Here is a 27,425-nt window from a genome sequence, read left to right on the forward strand (position 1 = left end):
GAAAAGCATTCCATGCAAGGAAAATAGGCCTATAAGAGCTTCAAGTCTTATAACCGGTATAGCACGAGCTCATGTGCATTTGTGAATGCGAGATGGTCGACAAGCTTGTTTTGGCTACTGTCATCTGCACGCACCCGTTGTTGTTGTTGTTGTTGTTGTTGTTATGTCCCACGAGGCCTCATGAATGGCCAAAGGACATTATAATGTCAACAATGTTTGTTTGGGGTTTGCAGGACTTTTGACACATTTCAGTTATCCTATTTCAATTCAGTTTCTCTGCAGGAATCATTGCACCATTTTATAACCATATACAATGTACATTTTTATCATTGATTGTTTATTATTATTATTATTATTATTATTATTATTATTATTATTAAATATACTATGGTTTGCAATGAAACAGACTGATATAGCACTACTGTCTTTCTGCTGTCATAGTAACTGAATGATAGAAGAGGGGACTTCCAAGGTGCTTGAAGTGGATGCTAATGTCAATGCTTGGTAGTGCTTTAGCTAGTGTCAATGCCATGGTCATTTGTCCATTGGGAATCCTGCCCCATCCCCTCGTAGTGACCTCTGTGCTGTCTCCTACATTCAACTGGTCCAAGCACGGTTTAGTGCAGATGCATTCCATATGTTGCAATTCCTTGTAGATGCCTCTTTTTAGAGCTAAGCAGGCTTTTAAGAAGTCGTGTCCATCATCTATATTTCATTAGCTAAGCTGTTTCCCAACAAAGAAGCCTATTTCTGGAAGATGTGCTTATTACTTAGTGCTTTGGACAAGTTTGTCAAGATGGGTAGAGCTTCTTAACCGGACATGTCTCTAATATTATCTATGAATAATCATAGATTATCCATGTGAATACCACTAGTTACACTGACTGAGCAAGCTGGTTGTGGTTGGTCTAATAGTTTGTCCTTACAGTATAGCTATATAGTTTCTTGAAACACTTTCAAATGGGAAATCACATCAAAGTCAATCATATTTCTACTGGAGAGACAGGAAATGTTGATTCATGTTGATTAATTCATTTGAAGGTGCTGTCGTCAACCCCGACCCCACCTTCACCCCATATTGATTTGTCAGACTGTGTTCTTTCATGACTTTATCATAGAGCTCATGACCTCAATCTCTCCTCAGAAGTAAAGGCCCCTTTGAAGCAGTCAGAGAGCTTGGATGGGAAACTAAGTCGAGTCGCTGAAATAATTTGGCGCTTGTGGATTGAGCTGAGGCCGGGAAGCTTGGGCTGACTGTTAAAAAGCTTGAGTGTCGCTCTTTTTTATCACAGTAGAAATTCCTTTCTTTTAACAGCACAGTGACTTGCAATGTTCTTTCGGCTCAGTAGCTCAGCAAGAATGAGATGAATCACCAGAGCCTATCAAAAAGGGCTACTATAACCAATTAAATGCTTGGTCTAGGAAGAAAAAGGAAATTATTTCAGAGATCAGTGGAGGGTGAGGCTGTGGACATAATCAACGCATGCCAGACTGTCTTCTTGTGTCAGCTCAGCTCCTCCTGAAGATGCATATTTAGTTACGGGTAGATGTTGGGGACGTCCCAAATGGCACCCTATTTCCGATATGCCCTGGTTAAAATTAGTGCGCTTCATGGGGAATAGGGTGCCATTTGGGATGTAGAGTTTTGGTACACACTCTCTGCAGCATCCGTTATCAAGGCATACATATTAATGAAATACTGTTGAAATTAATTAAGAAGGGATTGAACGCAGCCATGGGGATGTTATTTATTCAGTGAATAACATTATCATTTAGTCTAATAGCCAATATTCAATGTAAGCCTGACGTCCCCAGAGAGAAGGTTTGTATGGTAGAGGAGTTAAGGGTACTTTGAAATACTATGTATGGAAATGGGTCAACATGTCTTATTTTTACAAACAAATTTGACCTTTCACTGACATCAGAAATCATCATATCTGAATTATTGTCCTGAAAAGGAAATTTTGATACAAGGTCATCTTCAGTTTGATGTAAACCGTACTCTTGGTTTATCTTAACATTATTTCACGCTGAATTCTGCTGATCAGAGTGACTGAGTGGAATGTGTCCTCACTCTGTCACGTGATGTTGTTGCCATGGTAATCTGTTCATGTTGAGTCCTGCCCCTTCCCCTCTCAGTGACCTCTGGGTTGTCTCCTACCCAGTTGAGGCGGTTTGTCACATGTTCATTTGTGGCTTTCTTTTGAAGTTCATGTTTATCTTTCTTACAAGAGCAAGGTGCTGTCTGTCATTCAAGGCTGAAAGAAACCCTAATAATGATATGCGCCATCATAACTGAGATAATCATACGATCGGTGATCCTTCTATGGTACGTCTCCTTGAATTTTCAAACGTCTATGGTGTACTGCTAGCTACTTAGCGTCTGAGGTTGATTAAAAAACTATTTTGTGAGGATGGAGGCAGTGTTGCTGTTGTTGAGATCAGGGGTTTATGTAAAAGGATCAGCTGTGTATACTTGCAGACTGACTGTGCCCAGTGCCCAGAGCAACAACCAAACCATGAAAAATGTATGTTATTCTTGGGCTGTTTCTGCATGACCAACACCTGACTGTCCTAATCGGTCTGACAGCCTGTGCAGCCTGCCCCGGTGTGTCGACAATAGCCGGCTGAGGCCTGGCCAGGCAGGGGTCTAATGTGAGCTGTCTGCCATGGCTTTGTGTTGTCTGTTCTGTACCCCCAATCTTTCTCTCCACTGCCGCTGGGCAGGTGAACCATACAGGCTCACATTCATAATTGTTCAGATTCGTAATTGTTTGGCAGTTCAGTCCCTTCTGTAGGGACTAGGTTTTATTGAGATCTAGGTTTTATTGTGTTTTTCAGAGAGCAAAATGATACATTTTCTTGTTTGTTTTCTATCGACGTCATGGGGTAGTTCAGTCACAGGGTGGTTGTTCTGTATAGCTACACTTCAAGGGTAGTCTGTCCATATCTATACACTGCTGCACTTTGAGCCTCTATCGCAGGGGTCGGCAACAGGCGGCCAGTGGGCCAAAACCTTTCTTTTAGTTTTTGGTCCAGAAAAACTGTACAATCACCAGGAACTCAGCAAAAATGTGTTTAATTAGGAAAACTATTCCCACGAATAAAACCCCCCACACGTGATCATGTCTCAATGTAATCAAGGTATGATTTTTGGCCATAGTTGTGGTCAATTTGCAGTGTACAAATTATTATAATTATGTTTCCGGCCCCTGAACCATCCGCTCCGACAAAAATCATCCTTCAGCTGAATCTAGTTGCCTACCCCTGCTCTATCGGTTGTTTTTAAAATATTTTTATGCCTCCAGCATCCACATACAGTTATTCTTGAGTTTCTCCTTCATTGTGGTCATTGGGGACCACTTTTTCTGATGGATTAGGCCTACAATCTCTCCAGGTCATATTATTTGATATTTGATAAATGCTGATCTGGATTGTGGATCTTGTGAGAATCAAAAAAATGGATGGCTATATTGTGATGTGAAAATGTTGTCTCACTAAACCGTCCAGAGGAAATAGTAGGCAGTGTAGAGTAGACATGAGCTTATGTTAAATATGGAAGCAATGTCAAGGAGAGGTCAGTTCTAATTAGCAATTCAATCATTTCTTTTTAATTATACATTCGACTGCTGGGAGTGGAGCTGAGGCATGTGCAAATGAGTTGGTTTCTACTGAAAAGTGGTAGCCTGGTCCCAGATCTGTTTGTGTTGTCTTACCAAATCATATAGTCACAATGACCGTAGGAGTTGGCAAGACAGCACAAACAGATCTAGGACCAGGCTAGAAAGAGTGGGTCTGTCTGACTCATAAGATCTTGCTTTGACTGACATCCCTGTATTAGAACTCAGAGCACCGTGGACCAGGACCAGCCAGTCTGTTTTGCTGCAGCAGTAGCCTATGAAGGGGGGCTGGCTGTATGCCGAGGAATTTTTGCCCAGGCAGCTGTACAGCGGGAGGAATCCGACTATTGACACCTAACACCCTCTCTCCTCTCAGAGGAGACTAGTAGAGCTGTCTGGACATAGCATAGTAGCACAGCATAGCACCCCTTTGGAAATATAGAGAGCCTAACACACCTGGCGCAGTCCTGCTATAACAGGGACCAGCCCTACTCATTGAGTACTCAGTCTTTTCTTTTATTCTATAGAAGGTCTTTATTGGTTGTTCTTAAGCACAACAAAAGTCAGGTCCATGCATGGATTTTCACAGCAAAAGTTTTCCGTGGCTTTTGTGTGCAGGACACAGGTTAATGTAATGGTGGTCCTTATTTTTTTGACCATACAGTATATATAGGTGGACTGTCATTCAAGTTATATACACATATTCTTCCTAGGCTGATGATAGCATATTTTAACAAATATCATTCGTACTGGACATTTTGTTGACACTGGTCGCATTTCTTTTTTTGAAATATTTTTAGACCAACAACTGTTTCTTGTTTCCGCACAATGGGTGGATCCCTGAACCGTGGCTCTTTCCTCAAATTCTTGCCTTGTGACTTTCTTTTCCTCCTAATAAAAGTTATTCTGGAATGAGATTAATTTACAGCAAAAGTGAGCCTGATAAAATCTCAACAACCTGCCTTGTCTCTAAACAAGGACTGCCAGCAAGCAATACCTAAAGATATCGTTTGACTTGCTATATATACACTGCTCAAAAAAATAAAGGGAACACTTAAACAACACAATGTCACTCCAAGTCAATCACACTTCTGTGAAATCAAACTGTCCACTTAGGAAGCAACACTGATTGACAATAAATTTCACATGCTGTTGTGCAAATGGAATAGACAACAGGTGGAAATTATAGGCAATTAGCAAGACACCCCCAATAAAGGACTGGTTTTGCAGGTGGTGACCACAGACCACTTCTCAGTTCCTATGCTTCCTGGCTGATGTTTTGGTCACTTTTGAATGCTGGCGGTGCTTTCACTCTAGTGGTAGCATGAGACGGAGTCTACAACCCACACAAGTGGCTCAGGTAGTGCAGCTCATCCAGGATGGCACATCAATGCGAGCTATGGCAAGAAGGTTTGCTGTGTCTGTCAGCGTAGTGTCCAGAGCATGGAGGCGCTACCAGGAGACAGGCCAGTACATCAGGAGACGTGGAGGAGGCCGTAGGAGGGCAACAACCCAGCAGCAGGACTGCTACCTCCGCCTTTGTGCAAGGAGGAGCAGGAGGAGCACTGCCAGAGCCCTGCAAAATGACCTCCAGCAGGCCACAAATGTGCATGTGTCTGCTCAAACGGTCAGAAACAGACTCCATGAGGGTGGTATGAGGGCCCAACGTCCACAGGTGGGGGTTGTGCTTACAGCCCAACACCGTGCAGGACGTTTGGCATTTCCCAGAGAACACCAAGATTGGCAAATTTGCCACTGGCGCCCTGTGCTCTTCACAGATGAAAGCAGGTTCACACTGAGCACAGAGTCTGGAGACGCCGTGGAGAACGTTCTGCTGCCTGCAACATCCTCCAGCATGACCGGTTTGGCGGTGGGTCAGTCATGGTGTGGGGTGGCATTTCTTTGTGGGGCCGCACAGCCCTCCATGTGCTCGCCAGAGGTAGCCTGACTGCCATTAGGTACCGAGATGAGATCCTCAGACCCCTTGTGAGACCATATGCTGGTGCGGTTGGCCCTGGGTTCCTCCTAATGCAAGACAATGCTAGACCTCATGTGGCTGGAGTGTGTCAGCAGTTCCTGCAAGAGGAAGGCATTGATGCTATGGACTGGCCCGCCCATTCCCCAGACCTGAATCCAATTGAGCACATCTGGGACATCATGTCTCGCTCCATCTATCAACGCCACGTTGCACCACAGACTGTCCAGGAGTTGGCGGATGCTTTAGTCCAGGTCTGGGAGGAGATCCCTCAGGAGACCATCCGCCACCTCATCAGGAGCATGCCCAGGCGTTGTAGGGAGGTCATACAGGCACGTGGAGGCCAAATACACTACTGAGCCTCGTTTTGACTTGTTTTAAGGACATTACATCAAAGTTGGATCAGCCTGTAGTGTGGTTTTCCACTTTAATTTTGAGGGTGACTCCAAATCCATTGATAATTTTTGTGTGATTTTGTTGTCAGCACATTCAACTATGTAAAGAAAAAGTATTTAATAAGATTATTTCATTCATTCAGATCTAGGATGTGTTATTTTAGTGTTCCCTTTATTTTTTTGAGCAGTGTAGTATTCAGTTCGGCTAGGATACTCACAGTTCATATCCAACTTTCCTGCCCTTTGTAATGGACGAAAATCTTCTCCTTGGAAAATGGGATATTTTGAAAGGCTTTCAGTAAGAAACCATATCAAATCCTCTGTCGATTAGCATTTAAAACTAAGTCCCCTCATTATTTTCTGCTTGTACTGTATTATCTCAAATGTGTTAAGTGGGCTTCCACATTTTAATCTGGATTATGTTTGAGAACTGTTGACTAATTTGGCATGTAAGCCTATTTGCCACACATACCCATTTTAGAAAATGTCCAAAGATAATTTTCTCCCATATTCCCAAAATACAGTTGGAGCACAACATATATTGTAAAGAAAGAATGTCACAAAAACACTGGTGAGAAAATACTGGAGCCAAATAGTTAAGTAAAATAACACATTTTAGTCAACGCTCTTATCCAGAGTGACTTACAGGAGCAATGACGGTTAAGTGCCTTGCTCAAGGGCACATCGAAAGGTTTTTCTCCTAGTCGGCTCAGGGATTCGAACCAGCGAGCTTTCGGTTACTGGCCCAACACTCATACCTGCCGCCTTATGACATTGCAAAGAAAATGCAAAACAGTTGCAGGAAATGATGGACACAATAATGTTGTCAGTTTCTCAACTACCCTTTCTCTGTGTGAGGATGAGTGTGCTACATCGTCATGATATCTTTCCTTGATTTATGATGTTATGTTAACGCATGATCAGCCATAATTAAATCAAGAGATACTGACACTCTACAAGGTTGTTGTATGTATGTCAGTGCCAGATACTGTATGGAGATACTGTATGAAAGGCTCTGTGTATGTAATTCACCTCCACATGCTAGTTTCTCTAGCTACTCCTCTTAATCCTCTCACTGACCACATGCAGTACAAGCCAATGTGATGTCCCAGGCCAGCTTTAAACATCTGGGCTAGGCTGCAGAGATCCAAAACATCTGGACTGATGACCAAGTTGTATTACTGCATCCCAGCAAGCTGCCGTGGCCTCACTCTGACCACAGATTATTCCAAGTGTAACCAGATTGTGCGTGTGTATTTGTGTTTTTTCCCTTCCAGCAGCTGTTTGATTCAGATACCATTCTTTTGCTCAGAGTGCTATGAGTGCCTGAACATCACATAGATTCAACAATCTTCTGTGACTAATGTATGACTATGTAACACAAAAGCTTTTGATACCATTAATATGTACTAGCCGGTGTTTTGTGTGGGCGCTGTTGAGCATTTTCATCGATGATTGCCATGGTAACATATTGCCGCATTCGGCCTGTTGGTTTGACATCAGGTTCTGTGGAATCGTGACTGTAACCGATGGAAGTATCGGTAATTTACACGCCTCTTATAGTCATGTGGGGAAATCTTGTGATTTGATTGGATTATTCACCACTTCCTTCTTGTGCAAGTGAGCAGAAACAATTACTATTACCCAGCAATGAAAAGTAATGACCCCTTAATGATATGAATCACTGTTCATAATTACAGATCAGAAATTACTATTGGTTTCATATGGAGAAGGATATACAGGGAATATATATATATTTTTTAAAGGATATGTATGTGTATGTATGTATGTATATATGTATGTGTGTATGTGTGTGTGTGTATGTGTGTGTGTATATGTGTATATGTGTGTATATATATATATATATATATATATAAAAACATGGGGGATTGGAAGTGATGCAGACAATTACATTGATAGAAGTTACAATCTATCTGCAATATTAAGCTGATCTACCCCCCAAAAAAGAAGAAAAAAAACAGGGAAGTTTCTTTAACTCTGAGTTGATTGTAACGGTTATGTTTATACTTTGTCAGTCAGAAATTGTGCCATCTGTTTGATTGGTGTGTCTTATCCTGTTTTCTCTTATCAAGTGTATGTAGTGTCCTCTCCTTTCTCCTCTGGGATAATCAAGGGGACTGGCCTCTTGTCCACTGGGATCCTGGCTCTCAAGGAGATCACAGTAGGGGGAACTGTTTGTGGACTTTGGCTTGGAACTCGGAACTGTGTTTTCCTGTTCTAGAACAGCCTTGATGTGTCCTGTGAGGCTGTGATTCCACATGGAACAATGCCCTGCATGAGTGCCAACACGGTCTGACCTGTGGATGGGTTTCCTCTCTGGGGACACTCAGCAGTAGTTTATGACACTTGGAAATCACCCATATCAACATATCAACCTGTGTGTACTGTACTGTTAACATGCTGCTGAGGAACCTTAAATCTTTTTCATTTCATCAAAACCTTTACTTGTGTAACAACAAGCTAAGTAACAACAAGCTAAGCTATCATCACTTGCAGAGTTAGTCAGAAACCTCCACGCATGTTACGACAAAAGCACCAAATCATTCACTTTCTAAGCTCATCTCATGCTGGCTATTAGTGGAGAGTGGAGCTGTAGTTATTCTGAAATGTCTTGGTAAAGATCTCAAAGTTACTTTTAGGGCCCTTCTTGTGTGTAACCAAAGGTAGCTTTTTTAGCCTCGTAGGTGGTAGGGTTCAAGCTGAAAGTCTCATCCAAAGCTGTAACCCAACATTAAAGACCCCTACAAACCTTCACACACCATATAACTCTCCCCCTGGGCCCTGGTAGACAACAGTGCTGAGGCCTGAGAGAGACCCTCTCCACTGATGTGCTCCAGCTGTGGACCTAACCCTGGACACCCCCCCCCCCCCCCCCCCCCCCCCCCCAGTCTCTCTTTCTCTCTCTCTTTCCCTCTCTGCTCTCTCTCTCTCTCCTCTCCCCTCTATGTGCAGCCTGGGGAAGTCCCGCATGATGACTTCCAGCTGGTCTATGTGAGTAGGGAGGAGGTGGAGGTGATTTGGTTTGATTTATCTCCTCTTAACTCTCTCCTCACCCTTGGTTCCTCTACCTCAAACCCTTTGTGTTTCATTTGGGGTAAGAGTGAGTCTCCTTAGATCAAAAAGTTTCCAAGGAGGTTTGACCTTGCTCACAGGAGAAGGACAGCCTTCCATCCTATCTGCCCTCTCAGGAAACTCCCCCAAACAGTTTTACAAGGCTGTCCAGATTGAGGAAGCCCTTATGGAAAAACCACATGATTTCACATGTGGAAAATCACCTGATTTCACATGTGAAATGTCCACGTTTTGCACATGCAACATTATTTCATAATGTTGGTATTATTATAAATAATGTAAAACCATGTGGTTTTGGAAAACTTCACGTGATGCTATTTCACATGAAGTTTCACGTGATCACACATTTTGGATTCATGGATAAAAATGTTAACATGATTCCCTACAAACAAAAATGTTGTTAGGAAGTCTCAGGGAACGTCATAAAATAGCTGCAATGTTTCCCTCTTACATACTTGACACACTTTGACATTGTGTATGTTTATTTATACAGTAATTATTATTCAACATGTCCTCACCTGGGATTTGAACTCACAACCTCCTGGTTCACGGTATTCCAATCTTCCTGCTATGCCACCATGTGTTCCTACACTTTGGACTTCAAAGTAAATCTCAGCTTTGTATAATACACTCAAGAATAGTATTATATTTATCATAGTGATTCAGGAGTAACATTAAAACAGAATAATATGCCCCACCAACATTAGACAACTATACTATTTTAGTTATCAGTTAATCTGACTATTCTCTCATCATTTATTTTATTTACTTATCCGAGGTAAGTACATTTTGCTGAGATAAGTACATTTGATCAATGATGAGAGAATAGTCTGATTAACAGATAACTAAAATAGCAGTGCTAAGTGCAAAGATATACTGTATTATAGTTAATGAATGTGTAGGGACTTATGAGAATTCTACAGAAAGATCAGCATAACCCAAATCCGGAGGTTTGCGACTTCAAATCCAAGGTGGGGTCATATTGAAAAGTCAGTTTTAAGTGATCATGTCAAATGCAATTATATTGTCATTGGTTAAAGATTTTAAAACTTTTTTTATTACATAATTTAGCTCAACAGCGTACCATTTAGCTTAAAGCTAGAATCCTTAATTGAAACAATACGAAAGCTGTCACTCTGCCTGTGTTTTGGTGAAAAGCTGAGGGATGGACCTGGCGAAATGTAACCACTCTCAAATTCATAGACAGAGCCAAATTAAATGTTTTACCATGTTTTGAGGCTATAGTGTTTATTTACATTTATGTTGTTTACAAACATTGTAGTAAAACAAGCTTGTATTTTGGGTTGAACTAATAAGCTCATGAGGCATTTATAAGTTATATTCTTCAAGAATCAATGGATATATATCATTAATTGATAAGTCCAAAAATGAATATAGCAATTAAGGATTCCCTACTCTCTCTCGCGCTCTCTCTCCCTGAACAAACAAGACAGCTATCTCTCTTTCGCTCTCCCTGTGGCCCGTGGAGCCCTCTGTCACTGCATTGCATTCTGGAACAATTACTGCTTGCACTGAGACCACCTAATAGTGAGTGTGTAATTGATGGCACATTTTAACAAGAAGAGACAGCAGCAGTGTTTATGTAGGCATTGGGACAGAGGAGCTAAAGACACATAATGAAGATGATCTCCGTTTTACATCCTCGTTCAGTGGAGGCTCCTAAGAGGAGGAAGGGGAGGACCATCCTCCTCAGTGAATTTCATAAAAATAAAAATAGTGAAACATTAAAAAAGTTATCCTTTTTAGATTGAACTATACTGAATATATTCACGTCACCAAATAATTGATTAAAACACACTGTTTTGCAATTAAGGTCTGCAGTAGCCGCAACGGCACTCTGTAGGGTAGCACCATGGTGTAGCAGGAGGACAGCTAGTTTCCTTCCTCCTGACTTCAAAACAAAACCTAGGAGGCTCATGATTCTCATCCCCTTCCATAGACTTGCACAGTAATTATGACAACTTCTGGAGGACATCCTCCAAACTATCAGAGATCTTGCAGCATGAACTGACATGTTGTCCACCCAATCAAAGGATCAGAAAATTAATCTAGGACTGAAAGCATAAACTGCAGCTAGACAGCACAGCAGTGCATACAATGAAGGAGCAAGAGAGAGAGAGAGAGCTAGCTATATTCCATTGTCTTTTTCCCCCAACTTTCACTTAGCTAGCGAATGCAGCTAGGTAGTTTAGCCTACTCAAACACCCGGCTCAAACAGCGAGGGATGCTATGTTAGCTAGCTGGTTATGGCTATTCAATGCTGGAACTCTTCCAAGTCAAGGTAAGCTTTTGGTTTTATTAATTTATTGCCACCGGGGCCCGCCGGTGTAACTGCTAAACTGCTAGCTGACTGTACACTGTACTGCATGATTCTAGCGGGTTTACTAACGCGTTAGTTCTAGTAGTTATGTTGACTTTAGCTAATATGGTGACAACGATGTAGGCTGTGTGTAGCAGTTATGATATGAAGGTTTGGCTTGGAACGTTTTTTTCGCCTGATCTGAGACAGTTTATGTTTTGTGCACTGAAGTCCACAAGCAAAGGGAAAAGGTGAGAGGAGGAGAGTGCGTAGATGCGAGAAGGAGTTATACAACGATCAAAAATGTGCATGCTGTTTGTATGTGGCTGCTATGAAAGTGAACTGTGTTTGCGTGTGATCAAGTGTGTATTCATTCTGCCGATTCTGTTGAAAAACGTTTCTTAAATGGAAGCAAACGGAACGAAACTGGGATATACATACTGGAATTTGTCCAATAGAAACTCTCGTTTGCAACTGTTGGACTAATGATTACATCCTAGATCAGCTAGATGCAGGCAAGAGTGTGCAAGGCGGTATTGAATGTGTCACTGTCTGTCACCTTGATTTCTCAAATTAATAATCTCGACCTGTGTACTTATGTTTTAAACGTTCATTCATAGGCTAAGTTAGGTTGTAGCAACCTCATGATGGGTATAGAGAAAATGTGAGTATCATGTAGTAGCCTAAACCTATTGATGTTACATTGAACTGGGTGAATGGAATATGAATGACAGTCATATTCTGTATAGAAATAAGGCCATGATCCTTAAAAAAAAAAAAAGTGTCCTCCCTCATCTTAAACGTCACCGACCGCCACTGTCCTCATTCACCCCCTAAACCTCATCATTAGTAACCCACAAGTATGCTTAAATAGGTTTGTGCATCATGTCTGGGGAGGCTAAAGAAAGAAAGTGTGTGAACATTGAATACAGCTGATTTCTATTCAAATAGCCTACAGTACCTCAATCAGCAAAATCACCCATTTATATTGAGCTGCGTAGTGTGAGCAAGGTGTGAAGTGACTAGATGAGCTTTGGCCCGTACCCATAATGAGATGGCTCAGATCAGATCGTGGTGGGTAATGTCTGTGTTAAACAATAGAATGTAAATGAGCCTACTGCACATACAGGAAGAGCTGGCTGTGAGCAAACATGGAAATGGGACGTTGTTGGAATGCCAACGCCACCCTGCTGCTCAGCTTCCCTCAGCATTTCCTGAATACCCATCTGCAGAGGGAGGAAGGGAAGGAGGGAGGTGGGAAAAATAGAGAGAGGTACCAGGGAGGGGGAGAGAAAGCCTATTCTCATTGACGAAAGTTGAAGAGGCACCGCAACGAGATTTTAATTGACATAATATGTACATAAACTTTTCAATTTACATCACATCTTTGTCGTTGTGGCTGGCAACGTGACATTCTTGCTCTGCATCTCCAATTTACGGTAAACATCACAGTAGCCACTAGGCAGTAAACAAGTGTTACGGAGTTAAGAATGTGCGGTAAACTCACTCCAGCGCTAGCTTGAAATATTGCGGATGGAGCCATCCAATCAGTACCTTTTAGGTGTCTCAAACTGTTGGTACGTTGTCGAAGGCGATCACTGGTTCGAGCCCAGTATGGGGCAATCGGACAGTGGAGGAAGTTAAGCACATTGACCCGCGCTACACATGCAAACCTTTCATCTAAAACATAACACTATTACACTCTTGAATAATGGAACCAAACCATAATACACTCTTGAATAATGCAACAATTCACAACCATGTGCAAACAATTAAAGGGTTTATTTCTTGTTTGTACATGCATTAAATTAGCTTGCACAGCTGGCTCCTAGCTAGTAACGTTTGCATATCAAACATGAATATTGACCCCTCTCATACGAATATAAAGGTACTGTAACTATCATACAGTGTCGTTCATAGTATAATAGCTACAGAGCTTGCTATGTAGCAAACTAAACTAAATTATTTCTGCATTCTCCTTAGCTACATCATAATAGCTGCGTTAGGTAGTTAGCGGAATGCTGACGTTAGCCATAGCTCTTAGGCCTACATTACAATTTAAGTGTATTACATGAAAGGTTCACCCATTTTGAATGTTATATTGTTTTTGTGCATCTCTGAGTGATGTTCTATTGATTCCCTTGGCAATTTCGTGTTTTCATGTGTATCTGAGTTATTGGCGTTCAAGCAGGCAGAAATCAGGCCGGGATGACCTAGCACTGAGATAAAGTCGCTGTCACTACACTGGAAGTTAATAGGAATACGACTTTCAGATTGCGAAAACGTCTATCATACATGTCAGATTTCAATACTGGCCGATGTCATAACTCGGGAGGATGTCTTCTCTCCAATGAGCCATTGATCATATTTTTTGCGATATTTGTACCTCGAGAAATGTGTAATTTAATGGAGGGTCTAGCACATTTTTCCTATTTGTCTGCCTCTTTAATCCAGGTGCTTTGCATTGTGCCGTTGCCAGAGATATTACAGAAAGGAGATAAGAATCCAATGAATGAAGGTAGGTATAACGCCCGACCTGTCGACTATCGACCAATCACGTTCATGCTGCGTCACGCGGTTGTTAAACTAATCTCGAAAGTACGTAATTTAATGATTCCAAAACTATACGATATTACAGATAGCAAATTCATTATCTCACATCTCAGAAAAGATTTTGACTAAATTCATGCTAATGTTGGGTTTTTGAGCTAGCGCCCAATCGTCCAGAATGCAACGCTCGGCCCATGGCGTAGCATGGCGAATGTTAGACTCCACTCTGTGAGGCACATCGATCTGCAGGTTGAACATGGTGAGATTGTAGACTCCTAATTTGATAGTGCAGTTTGTTTAGGCGATTTTACAGCTAACTACCTACTTTATATGCTGATATTGTCTTTGATATTGTGTGTAGCTACATTTGCTAGCTAGCTAGCCAACCTTATTATAAAACATTAGTGTTATTTAATACTGTAAATTAAAGGCATGAGTGGTTTTGGGTGGATTTTTCCTTTAAGTTACCTTACAAACCAGGCTTCATTATATAAATATCATGGAAGTCATTATATGAGGTAAAAAACATATTGCGACTGAAAACGTTGATAATTCCCTGGGGACTTGATGAACTTCATAATTGCATAGCTAGCTAGATCTTATATTGCCTGGGTGGTGGCTCAGTGCAGCACATTTAGATTCTTATACAGCGACAATTTCAGAATGTAACAGGCAGTTACTGCAATTTCGGGTGAATACTCAATAAAACAAGTCTTAAATATAATGAACACGTCTATACATTTCAGTTGTTTAAAAAACATTACTGTGCTATTGCTATTTTTACTGTAGTAGTGTTGGGCTCAACGAGACAATTATGTTTACACTGCCCTACTTGGAGGGGGGCAAGTGTCGTGCACAACCTCAGGAGGTAGAGGTCGAGACATGGTAAGTTTACATTGCAGTAATAAGTCCATTCACAGGATTTAGTTTGATACCTCTCAAGAATCTCCTTCAACTTTCATCAATGAAAAAGGACCAAAGAGATAGGTACAAGAGAGGGTGCTGGGAAAGATAGAGAGAGGGGCATACTCTAAGCCAGTTCAGTGTCAGGTTTAATATGAAAATATTTAATTTGCATCTCAATGTATTTCCTTCCATGATTTCAGCCTTTCAGCTCTTGGCTCTGTATCCTCAAATATTCAGGAAGCACTCTCATCAACCTCAGCTTGCTGCATTGGCACAATAAACAATATTCTGCCTAGCATTATATGGTGGACCACCAACAACCTACTGAAGTCGCAGAGAAAACGTTTTTGTAATGTGGGCACATAGAGGATTTCAGTACCTCTATTGAGTACCAGTTCATGCAATGTGATTTCCCTCATAGCCTCATGTGGGTTGTTGTGTTTGTTGATTCATGTTGTATGTTGATTATGGAGATGAGATGATATCATCTTCTCGGTATGCCACCATGGCACCAAGGAATCACTGGGCCTTGTCCTCCATGCTAGATGGAGCTGCCAAGCAACCCATTTTCCCAACATTATTTTCTGGGGACACCTCAGAGTATCCATAGCAACATGCATCAATTGAGCCATTGACCCATTTAGAATCAAAATAGTTTTCTGAAGGACTCTCTGGAGCATGTGAAAATGTGAACTGGGTTTTCTGAAGGACTCTGGAGCATATAAAAATGTGAACTGGGCCAATCAATGGTCCTGTGAATGGGCTAGCCGTACACGCACACACGTGATTCTGCGAAGCACATAGTGTTACAGTGGTACCCCCTACAGAGTCTGTATCACGGTCTGTTGAGAAAGAGTATCACAGCCAATAAAAGCAGCTGTTAATTGCAAAAATGTCTGTCAATAGACCTTGGACTGTGTGTGTGTGTGATCTCATGATCATGAGAGAGGATGTTTTCCATGGAATATATTATTGAACTGAATAACTAGAATTGTTCTGAACAGCTTATGAGGAGTATGCCTGTATGATCCAGGTCATCACCATGGGTACCAGAAAGCACATGGTCATAGCAGTGGAATCAGCCAGCCGTTCTGCCCCTCCAGACAGTTTGGCTGGGGTTTGGAGGATCAATCGAATCTGATGGCAGAAGTCCCAGCATGTCCTAATATGGTCGGGTACTAGACCGCTAAACTCCATTAAATGCTTTTTGATCTCATGGTAAACAACGATGAGTCATCATGCCTTGTCAGCTGAGAACTAGAACACTTGAACAGAGACAAGCTTGCTCTGTCATTTACTTTATTTAGGGCAAGATGACACTTGAATGTGTTATATGAGAGCAACACATTTCCTATTGTTAGCTACAAGGGAACATAGAAACGACAACATTTAAAAAAACATTTTAGTATCCAAAGCGACTTTCATACTTTTGTCATACTGATCCCCCATGGGAATCGAACCCACAACCTTGGCGTTGCAAGTGCCATGCTCTAACAACTGAGCTACACAGGACCAACTATATGTGAAAAAGCGTTGCTCTCCGATTGCAATAAGAGTTAATTGTAGAACTTGTACGGTGGTCCACAAGTTTAGCCTCCAACTTTTAATCAAAACCAAACAATACTTTTGTGCATTCACTGCAAATTCTCCAGTAGATTTCTGATTTAGTTTGAATAATTTAATCATTCTATTTCCTATCTCTCCACAGAGGTGCTCATCAGAGTCCAGGTGTTTGACAACAGTGACCTTTCACCTCTGGCAGAGGCTGCAGTGGAGGTTTATGGGAACCAGTCTACCTTGGCATCCAGCAAGGCGGGCAAAGATGGCGTCGTCATGGTCACCTTCCTGTACCACCCTGGCACCTGGGTCATTGTCACGGCAACCAAACAGGGCTTTGTCACTAACTCTGCCCCCTGGCATGCCAGCCGCATCCCCTGTGAGTATAGTGTTTCATCCCTAACATGTCACTCTTTCACCTCAGGAATGAAAATAATGTTGTGTTGTTGTGGTTTACCACCATTCCATCAGTCTTATTCATACTACTTTGTGTGATCACTTTATGAGAACTTAATCCTCACAAAGCTATATTTTGAATACTGATGGCTAAACTATGCAAGTAATGGAAGAATTACAAGAATAATTACCAGAATCCTTTGGGACATTTGATGGAATCAGAGGCCATGATGCCATCATAAAGGAATGTCCAACAAGCCGTCTCTGCCGATCTATCCTCTGTGGGGTGTGGACAGTCCTACCCAGTTGTTGTTTAACCACACATCCCCCACCATATTTCACCTTCTTTGCCTCCTCCTCTCTGGGTCCACTGCCAGGGTGTTACCCCTGCGTCGGCACACCCCAGATGACTCCCACCATCTGCAGCATCTCTGTCTCCACCCGCCCACCCCATCTCACCCAGTTGTTGCTGTAGTGATATCCCACCCTCGGAGCTGCAAATTCAGCCGTAAGGGAAAGAGCTGTCCTGTCGGCACTAGCAGCTGGAAGCCACTTAGCTGTTAGTGCTGGTCTACTTTTAGCATCAGGGCCAAAAAGTGACAGGAGCCTGGGCCTGTATGAACTGTATGTTGTCCTCCACTATCCACCCTTAAGAGTTAACCAACCCCATGGCTGCATCATGGGCCCTGGTCAAAAGTAGTGTACTACATAGGGAATAGGGTGCCATTTGGGAGGCTGACCATGGCTGTGGTGTTTTTTATAGCATCTCTTCTCTGACCTGGCATTGGTCCTTGAGGGTGAAATTGCATGGATGCCAATGCCATCATGCAATGGATAGGGTTGTGACAATTTTTTAATAACCGTGCAATCGACGATTATGGATGAAGTCCGTCATGAAAATAAAATAACCGTCATAACTGTTTTAATGTTAAAAAAAATATATATTGGCTGCTAGATGTAAACCAGGATTACTTTTACTTTGCTGCTTTTGGGTAAAGTTTGTCGACTTTAAATACATTTTATATTCAAGTCGACAAACTTTACCCAAAAGCAGCAAAGTAAAAGTAATCCTGGTTTACATCTAGCAGCTAATATAAGGACAAAGGAGAGGAAGAAAAACTAGCTAGTTTTAGAATTTTGTGTTGTGGAACAAACAGCTAACTGAAGACGGGACGGCCAGGCAATGAAAAAGATGACACGTGCGGTAGGGTTGGGGGTATCCAGATTTTCATACATCATACGTTTCTGTACCTTATCGGGGTGTACGTCCTCTGCCTCCGATGTAAACAAACAACAAAGGGCACTCCGTTTTTGAACATACCCGAACCAAGGTGCATTTGGTGGCAGCAAGCATTGTAGACTAAGTTAAAGAGGGTACCCAGGTTATAGTTAACACTCAAAATCAGAAAAAATAATAGACACTACAGCCAGAGTCTTCCGAACAGCCTTACAAGGAGTCTAAACGTCGTGGCTTTGAGCAAGAAATTGACTGTCGGGAGTTAAATGGACTTGACATGGGGAGAGTCATTGTGGGAGATTTTGAAAGCTAAGGTAGGAACATATTTTTCCTTTACAAACTTGTTCTGTACTGTGAACTTAATCTGAGTATGTGCTTCATATTATCACATAGGCAGGAGGCCTACGTATTCTCAAATGTGTGTTCTGCTGTAGCCTACATTGATTTATTTTATTTTAAGTCATATTCCAATATTGTGATATTTGTTCTACCGCTACATTGATGTCTTGAAAATTAGGCTATAAGAAATTTGGACTTGTGTAAGCCCCACAGCTATACTCGAGTATGTGGGGTGTTCTGCAGTGACGTCTAAAATGCTTTGAATTAATCAGCACCTTGGAGAGCGCTGTCCATTTCTCCACAATAGATAGTAGGCTACTTGGCTGTTTAGTCTGCCTGCTGCCCTGCTACGTTGTGTTTGTCACTTCTTTTCTCTTACGGTACCTCAGAGCCCCCCGGATAACGCCCCCTCTCGCGCTCACTATGTGTTCCGGGACCTCCCGATTTACAAATTAAGCAGTGTGCATTGTAAGGGCACCCCAACCTCTGATCCCAGGGTTGGGGTCAATTACATTATGAATTCAGTTAATTCAGGAAGTAAAGTTTCATTCCATTTCAGTTAGTATTGGAATAGAAAGTTGGCATTGGAATGTAAGTTTCCTTACTGAATTGAAACAGAATAGTCCCTAACCGTGTTTGATCCCTTCACTGATCTGGCTCCATGCCTTAGACTGTGGTGGGAATATTTCCTGTGGTTTCCATCGTCGTAATTCATCCCTCATACCGTTTGAGTTGATAATGTTCTGAAAGCATCTGTTGTCACTCGAACAGCCAGGTGGATTGATCCAGCACACATTCCTTGTTGATAGTCTCACTGAGGCCTCCAAGCTTTTAAAAGGCCAATAAGCTTTTAACTGCCATTCATTTGCGGGCAGAGAGCTGCTTCAGAAGTGATGGAACATTACTGTAGCTCTTTCCTCCATTATTCCAACCGCAGCACCTTTTTGATCCAATGCTTTTTTACCTGCACTCTCTGATACTGTAGCCTACATTCAATGACATACAGTACCAGTCAAAAGTTTGGACACACCTACTAATTCAAGGGTTTTAATTTTTTAAAACTATTTTCTACATTGTAGAATAATAATGAAGACATCATAACTATGAAATAACACATATGGAATCATGTAGTAACCAAAAAAGTGTTAAACAAATCAAAATATATTTTAGATTTTTAGATTCTTCAAAGTAGCCACCCTTTGCCTTGATGACTGCTTTGCACACTCTTGGCATTCTCTCAACCAGCTTCATGTGGTAGTCACATGGAATGCTTTTCCAACAGTCTTGAAGGAGTTTCCACATATGCTGAGCACTTTTTGGCTGCTTTTCCTTCACTCTGCAGTCCAACTCATCCCAAACCATCTCAATTGGGTTGAGGTCAGGTGATTGTGGAGGCCAGGTCATCTGATGCAGCACTCCATCACTCTCCTTCTTGGTCAAATAGCCCTTACACAGCCTGGAGGTGTTTTGGGTCATTGTCCTGTTGGAAAAACAAATGAAAGTCCCACTAAGCACAAACCAGGTGAGATGGCGTATCGCTGCAGAATGCTGTGGTAGCCATGCTGGTTAAGTGTGCCTTGAATTCTAAACAAATCACTGACTGTCACCAGCAAAGCACTCCCACACCATCACACTTCCTCCTCCATGCTTCACGGTGGGATCCACACATGCAGAGATCATCTGTTCACCTAATGTGCATCTCACAAAGACACGGCGGTTGGAACCAAAAATCTCTCATTTGTACTCATCAGACCAAAGGACAGATTTCCACCGGTCTACTGTCCATTGCTCGTGTTTCTTGGCCCAAGCAAGTCTCTTCTTCTTATTGGTCTCCTTTAGAAGTGGTTTCTTTGCAGCAATTCGACCATGAAGGCCTGATTCACGCAGTCTCCTCTGAACAGTTGATGTTGAGATGTGTCTTTTATTTTAACTGTGAAGCATTTATTTGGGCTGCAATTTCTGAGGCTGGTAACTCTAATGAACTTGTCCTCTGCAGCAGAGGTAACTCTGGGTCTTCCTTTCCTGTGGCGGTCCTCATGAAAGCCAGTTTCATCATAGCGCTTGATGGTTTTTGCGACTGCACATGAAGAAACTTTCAAAGTTCTTGAAATGTTCCGTATTGACTGACCTTCATGTCTTAAAGTAATGATGGACTGTCGTTTCTCTTTGCTTATTTGAGCTGTTCTTGCCATAATATGGACTTGGTCTTTTACCAAATAGGGATATCTTCTCTATAACAACCTTACCTTGTCACAACACAACTGATTGGCTCAAATGCATTAAGATGGAAAGAAATTCCACAAATTAACTTAACAAGGCACACCTGTTAATTGAAATGCATTCCAGGGAATATCTCATGAAGCTAGTTGAGAGAATGCCAAGAGTGTGCAAAGCTATCATCAATGCAAAGGGTGGCTACTTTGAAGCATCTCAAATATAAAATATATTTTGATTTGTTTAACACTTTTTTTGGTTACAACATGATTCCAAATGTGTTATTTCATAGTTTTGATGTCTTCACTATTATTCTACAATGTAGAAAATAGTCAAAATAAAGAAAAACCTTGAATGAGTAGGTGTGTCCAAACCTTTGACTGGCACTGTTTGTTCATAATGATTGAATGAGGAACAATGTTCATCCAAGTGGTAAACCTCTTTCTTGTCTTTTTTGTTTTCTTTTTGTGTTTCTCATTTTCACAAACCCTTTTAATTGCTCTTCCATTTCATATCTGCATTTGTTCCCCAGCCATTGTTGTCTCTGTCAACAAGTTCTCTCCACAGAGCACACACACTGTCAGCAGACTTAGCATTGTAAGTATGGGTATACAGAAATAGACAAACTCCAATGTCCCCAAGTTATCCCCCTGGGCCCTGCCTATTACCCCAATTAAGTTTCCATGGATTCTGGAATCACTGAAGTCATTCTTAAGTGAACTGGATTGGTTAAATGAACTTCATTTGGAATATATTTCATAAGATATTTATTCTCTATAGGTCTATACTATAATCCTATTTAATTTAATTACAGTATATCCATATATATTCCTGAGCCATTTTAATAAGGCACTGTATGGAAATTGGAGAGGGCTGCAGAGTTCTGACAGCAGAACAGAATCATGTCTTTGATGATTGTGATAATGAGAATCCACTCGGTCTGTTTGCATTTCACAAACTTTATAGACACTTAAACCATTATGACATTGCAGAAATCTGAAGAGCAATGCTAGCCTGGTCTCAGTTCTGTTTATATAGTCAACTCATATGGTCGTTATCATAGGGTAGGATTTGGCAAGACTGCACAAACAGATCTGGGACCAGGCTAGGAGATATACAGCTTTGTTGTCCCTATCACAATAACTACCATATGTGTATGAACATAAGTTAATCAATAACTATGTGTAAACTGTTAACGTACTATAACCATGACTCAACAATCTGAGAGAGGATGTGGGTCAGCCCTGCATCCTTTGTCCCATATGCTTTCAAACCCCAAAACGCCTTCCCCCTTAGAGAGATGTCTCTTCAACAGTCTCTGTCAGTAGTGTTCTGTTCATCGCTGACTATGTTTGCCCCTCTATTCTACTCTCGTATTTTATTATCGTCGGTCTAAGAGACACAAATGTCTATTTTGAAAGCCGCAGTGTCCTACAGCCCGGCTAGGCCGTCCCCTCCAGCCCTTCTATAATCTGTGGTTGTCATGCAAGTCCCAGGGATGGATGACTCATCGCCATCGCTGATATGTTTCATTGTGCAGCGAGACTGGGTGCTGCTTCGCTCACAGCTCTGATTGACTCAGCTGAAGTCAGGGGGCAGAACCTGAACTGATCACAACCTGGAAGGGTGGATGATTAAACAGGTGTCTAGGAGGCATTTTCGCATTGCTTTCTTATGTTGACTCTCTTTCTCCTAATGTGGATTCTCTCTCTCTCTCTCTCTCTCTCTCTCTCTCTCGCTCTCTCTTTCCATCTGTCTTTCCTCCCCATCCCCTTTACCTTCTCCCCTTCCCAAATTCACCGTATCTTTCTCCCTCTGTCACAGTCTTTTCTGGCTCTAGCTCTGGCTCTCTCTCCCCCCATCTGTGCCTCAGGCCTAATGCTGTATATGATCTGCTCTGACAAGCAGTCACCTTCCCCTTTCTCTGCTTCCCATGGTGGAGAATATTAAACACTGTGGGATCTGCCTGTGTGTGTGTGTGCGTGTGCGATCTGTGTGTGTGTGTGTGTCTGTGTGTGCATGAGCGAAAGGGGCGAATATCCCAGTACCATCTATGAACCTGGGGTGGCGTAACCTGCCAGTCTCACTCTAACTGTAGTTCTTAGCTCTTGGAAAGCGTCCACCCCCACACAGAGCATACTTATACAGCCTAAGAATTCAAGCTGCAGGGAACGGTGTAAACACTGCATGCTGCATCGACTCTCCTTCTAAACCACAGTGACTTCAAATCAAATCACATTTGATTGGCCACATGCACCGAATACAACAGGTGCAGACATTACAGTGAAATGCTTACTTACAGCCCTTAACCAACAGTGAATTTATTTTTAATAAAAAAGTAAAATAAAACAACAACAAAAAAGTGTTGAGAAAAGTGCAAATAGTCCGGGTAGCCATGATTAGCTGTTCATGAGTCTTATGGCTTGGGGGTAGAAGCTGTTGAGAAGTCTTTTGGACCTAGACTTGGCACTCTGGTACCGCTTGCCGTGCGGTAGCAGAGAGAACAGTCAATGACTAGGGTGGCTGGAGTCTTTGACAATTTTGAGGGCCTTCCTCTGACACCGCCTGGTATAGAGGTCCTGGATGGCAGGAAGCTTGGCCCCAGTGATGTACTGGGCCGTACGCACTACCCTCTGTAGTGCCTTGCGGTCGGAGGCCAAGCAGTTGCCATACCAGGCGGTGATGCAACCAGTCAGGATGCTCTCGATGGTGCAGCTGTATAATTGTTTGAGGATCTGAGGACCCATGCCAAATCTTTTCAGTCTCCTGAGGGGGAATAGGCTTTGTCGTGCCCTCTTCACGACTGTCTGGGTGTGTTTGGACCATGATAGTCCGTTGGTGATGTGGACACCAAGGAACTTGAAGCTCTCAACCTGTTCCACTACAGCCCCGTCGATGAGAATGGGGGCGTGCTCAGTCCTCTTTTTTTCCCCTGTAGTCCACAATCATCTCCTTTGTCTTGGTCACATTGCGGGAGAGGTTGTTATCCTGGCACCACACGGCCAGGTCTCTGACCTCCTCCCTATAGGCTGTCTCATCGTTGTCAGTGATCAGGCCTACCACTGTTGTGTCGTCGGCAAACTTAATGATAGTGTTGGAGTCGTGCCTGGCCATGCAGTCATGGGTGAACAGGGAATACAGGAGGGGACTGAGCACGCACCCCTGAGGGGCCCCCATGTTGAGGATCAGTGTGGCAGATGTGTTGTTACCTACCCTTACCACCTGGGGGCGGCCCGTCAGGAAGTCCAGGATCCAGTTGCAGAGGGAGGTGTTTAGTCCCAGGATCCTTGGCTTAGTGATGAGCTTTGAGGGCACTATGGTGTTGAATGCTGAGCTGTAGTCAATGAATAGCATTCTCATGTAGGTGTTCCTCTTGTCCAGGTGGGAAAGGGCAGTGTGGAGTGCAATAGAGAGTGCATCATCTGTGGATCTGTTGGGGCGGTATGCAAATTGGGGTGGGTCTAGGGTTTCTGGGATAATGGTGTTGATGTGAGCCATGACCAGCCTTTCAAAGCACTTTATGGCTACAGACATCAGTGCTACGGGTCGGTAGTCATTTAGGCAGGTTATCTTAGTGTCCTTGGGCACGGAGACTATGGTGGTCTGCTTGAAACATGTTGGTATTACAGACTCAGTCAGGGACATGTTGAAAATGTCAGTGAAGACACTTGCCAGTTGGTCAGCACATGCTTGGAGTAAATGTCCTGGTAATCCGTCTGGCCCTGCGGCCTTGTGAATGTTGACCTGCTTAAAAGTCTTACTCACATCGGCTACAGAGAGCGTGATCACATAGTCATCCGGAACAGCTGGTGCTCTCATGCATGCTTCAGTGTTGCTTGCCTCGAAGCAAGCATAGAAGTGGTTTAGCTCGTCTGGAAGTCTTGTGTCACTGGGCAGCTCGCGGCTGTGCTTCCCTTTGTAGTCTGTAATAGTTTTCAAGCCCTGCCACATCCGACGAGCGTCAGAGCCGGTGTAGTACGATTCAATCTTAGTCCTGTATTGACTCTTTGCCTGTTTGATGGTTCGTCGGAGGGCATAGTGGGATTTCTTATAAGCGTCCGGATTAGAGTCCCGCTCTTTGAACGCGGCATCTCTAACCTTTAGCTCAGTACGGATGTTTCCTGTAATCCATGGCTTCTGGTTGGGGTATGTACGTACGGTCACTGTGGGGACGACGTCTTCGATGCACTTATTGATGAAGCCAGTGACTGATGTGGTGTACTCCTCTTTTTATGCGTCTCTGTGTGTGGAGTAAAGTAGGTAGAACGGATTTAAGTTTCCCTGCATTAAAGTCCCCGGCCACTAGGAGCGCTGCCTCTGGATGAGCGTTTTCCTATTTACTTATGGCCTTATACAGCTCATTGAGTGCAATCTTAATGCCAGCATTGGTTTGTGGTGGTAAATAGACAGCTATGAAAAATATAGATGAAAACTCTCTTGGTAAATAGTGTGGTCTACAGCTTATCATAAGATACTCTACCTCAGGCGAGCAAAACCTAGAGACTTCCTTAGTATTTGATTTTGTGCACCAGCTGTTGTTTACAAATATACACAGACCGCCACCCCTTGTCTTACCGGAGTCAGCCGTTCTATCCTGCCGATGCAGCGTATAGCCCGCTTAGCTGTATGTTGTCCATGTCGTCATTCAGCCACGACTCGGTGAAACATAAGATATTACAGTTTTTAATGTCCCGTTGGTAGGATAACCGTAATCTTAGGTCATCCAATTTATTCTCAAATGATTGAAGATTGGCTAATAGGATTGATGGGAGAGGCAGTTTACTCGCTCGCCGTCGGATCCTTTCAAGGCACCCCGACCTACGTCCACGATATCTCCGTCTCTTTCTCATGCGAATTACAGGGATTTGGGCCTTATCGGGTGTCTGTAGGATATCCTTCACGGCCGCCTCGTTGAAGAAAAAATCTTCGTCCGATACGAGGTGAGTAATCGCTGTCCTGATATCCAGAAGCTCTTTTTGGTTATAAGAGACGATGGCAGAAACATTATGTACAAAATAAATTACCAATAACGCAGAAAAACACACATAATAGTACAATTTGTTAGAGGGCTGTAAAACGTCAGCCGTCTTCTCCGGCACCATTTAGTTTCTTCACATACAGACATCTGCACACAAAGCTTTCCCTTTATGGAATGATCAGCATTTAACATACAATACACAGTATATGTCTTACCAAGCTGTAGATATATTGTGCATCCAATAAAATAAAATAAATACTTTTTCTTTTAATTATTGTATTTTAAGCTCTTGCAGAATGTATCAAGCAAATGACAACTGTATACCAATTGACTGATTGAGATGAGTGTGCACTTGGTTTTACTGTGAGGATCTGTGCAATGAAAAAATTCACAAAAACCTTAATAAATGTTATGTTTTGAGTCCTTGAGTACATGATGTCTCTGCTGAATTATGCACACAGGCTTATACCTCAGGGGGTACATCAGTAGCAGCAGCACCCTGATTCTTCTCAATAACATTAGCGTGCTTAACCCAGACTGAACACTGTACTCAATGATGCGTTCTGGGATCAGTCTGGTTAAAGCCACCATGCTAATGTGTCCTGGAGAGTAGCCAGCACTTTCTACAGCTTCAGATGGTCCAGATAGCCCTAGGCTATACTGGTCAGTGGGTATAGTCAGATTCCTAGAGACAGATGGGGGAAAAAAACATTCTGGAGTTGAGCCAAGTAATGAATGCCATTCAATAACCTTACTCTACTTCAGTGGTTCCCAAACTGTGGGGCGCGAGGGCCCCCCAAAACTCGGTCCGGGTTTCAACTTACTCCTGAATGTTGTGATAGTAAACTCAGCAAAAAAAATTGTAAAAATCAAAATAACTTCACAGATCTTCATTGTAAAAGGTTTAAACACTGTTTCCCATGCTTGTTCAATGAACCATAAACAATTAATGAACATGCACCTGTGGAACGGTCGTTAAGACACAAATACCTTACAGACGGTAGGCAATTAAGGTCACAGTTATGAAAACTTAGGACACTAACGAGGCCTTTCTACTGACTCTGAAAAACACCAAAAGAAAGATGCCCAGGGTCCCTGCTCATCTGCGTGAACGTGCCTTAGGCATGCTGCTGTACTTAATGAGGAGGAGATGCACTGCTGTACTTAATGCAGCTGGTGGCCACACCAGATACTGACTGTTGCTTTTGATTTTGACTCCCCCTTTGTTCAGGGACATATTATTCAATTTCTGCTAGTCACATGTCTGTGGAACTTGTTCAGTTTATGTCTCAGTTGTTGAATCTTGTTATGTTCATACAAATATTTACACATGTTAAGTATGCTGAAAATAAACGCAGTTGACAGTGAGAGGACGTTTCTTTTTTTGCTGAGTTTAGAATGCACAAGGTGCAATTTTGAAATTGGGTAGTGCATCAGCAGTTTTCCTCACGTCATGTCAGTCATTGCAGAGAGCTATTTGTAACTCAGAAATGTCCAGATCAGCTAACCTTTTTTAACAAGGTTTTTTTAGCCCATTGATTTTGTTGTAATGTTTGAGTCACTCAAATATCACATGAACACACATAAGACATGGCAAAATGGGTAGAATTGTAGGAAATGAGCTATAAAACTGAAAACTGTTCTCTGCACCGCATGACAAAATGTATAGAATTGCAGGAAATTAGCTTTAAAACTAGAACCGCTTGAATGTTGGTGTTTTTAGTTGTTAAACTAATGAAAATCTTTTTTTTATTTTTATAAAAAAATATTTTCATAAGTTTCACAACTAAAAACGCCAACATTCAAGTGTTCAATCAGTTTTTGTTCGTGGAGTGCCTTTGTTGC

At 42.3% G+C, this 27,425-nt stretch overlaps 1 protein-coding gene across 1 annotated transcript in view; it reads left to right on the top strand.

The window, feature by feature from the left end:
• The window catches only part of LOC311103566 (protein FAM171A2-like), a gene marked incomplete at both ends in the record, with an annotated part of 65,799 nt that overhangs the window by 738 nt on the left and 37,636 nt on the right, over positions 1–27,425 (top strand). Inside the window, one exon of the mRNA XM_084145154.1 lies at positions 16,568–16,795. Within this exon, the coding sequence (XP_084001280.1) occupies positions 16,568–16,795 (228 nt within the window). The remainder of the gene's footprint in view (positions 1–16,567; positions 16,796–27,425) is intronic.

The sequence above is a fragment of the Coregonus lavaretus genome, assembly GCF_964263955.1.
Source record: "Coregonus lavaretus genome assembly, chromosome: 28".
NCBI classification, from domain to species: Eukaryota; Metazoa; Chordata; class Actinopteri; order Salmoniformes; family Salmonidae; genus Coregonus; species Coregonus lavaretus.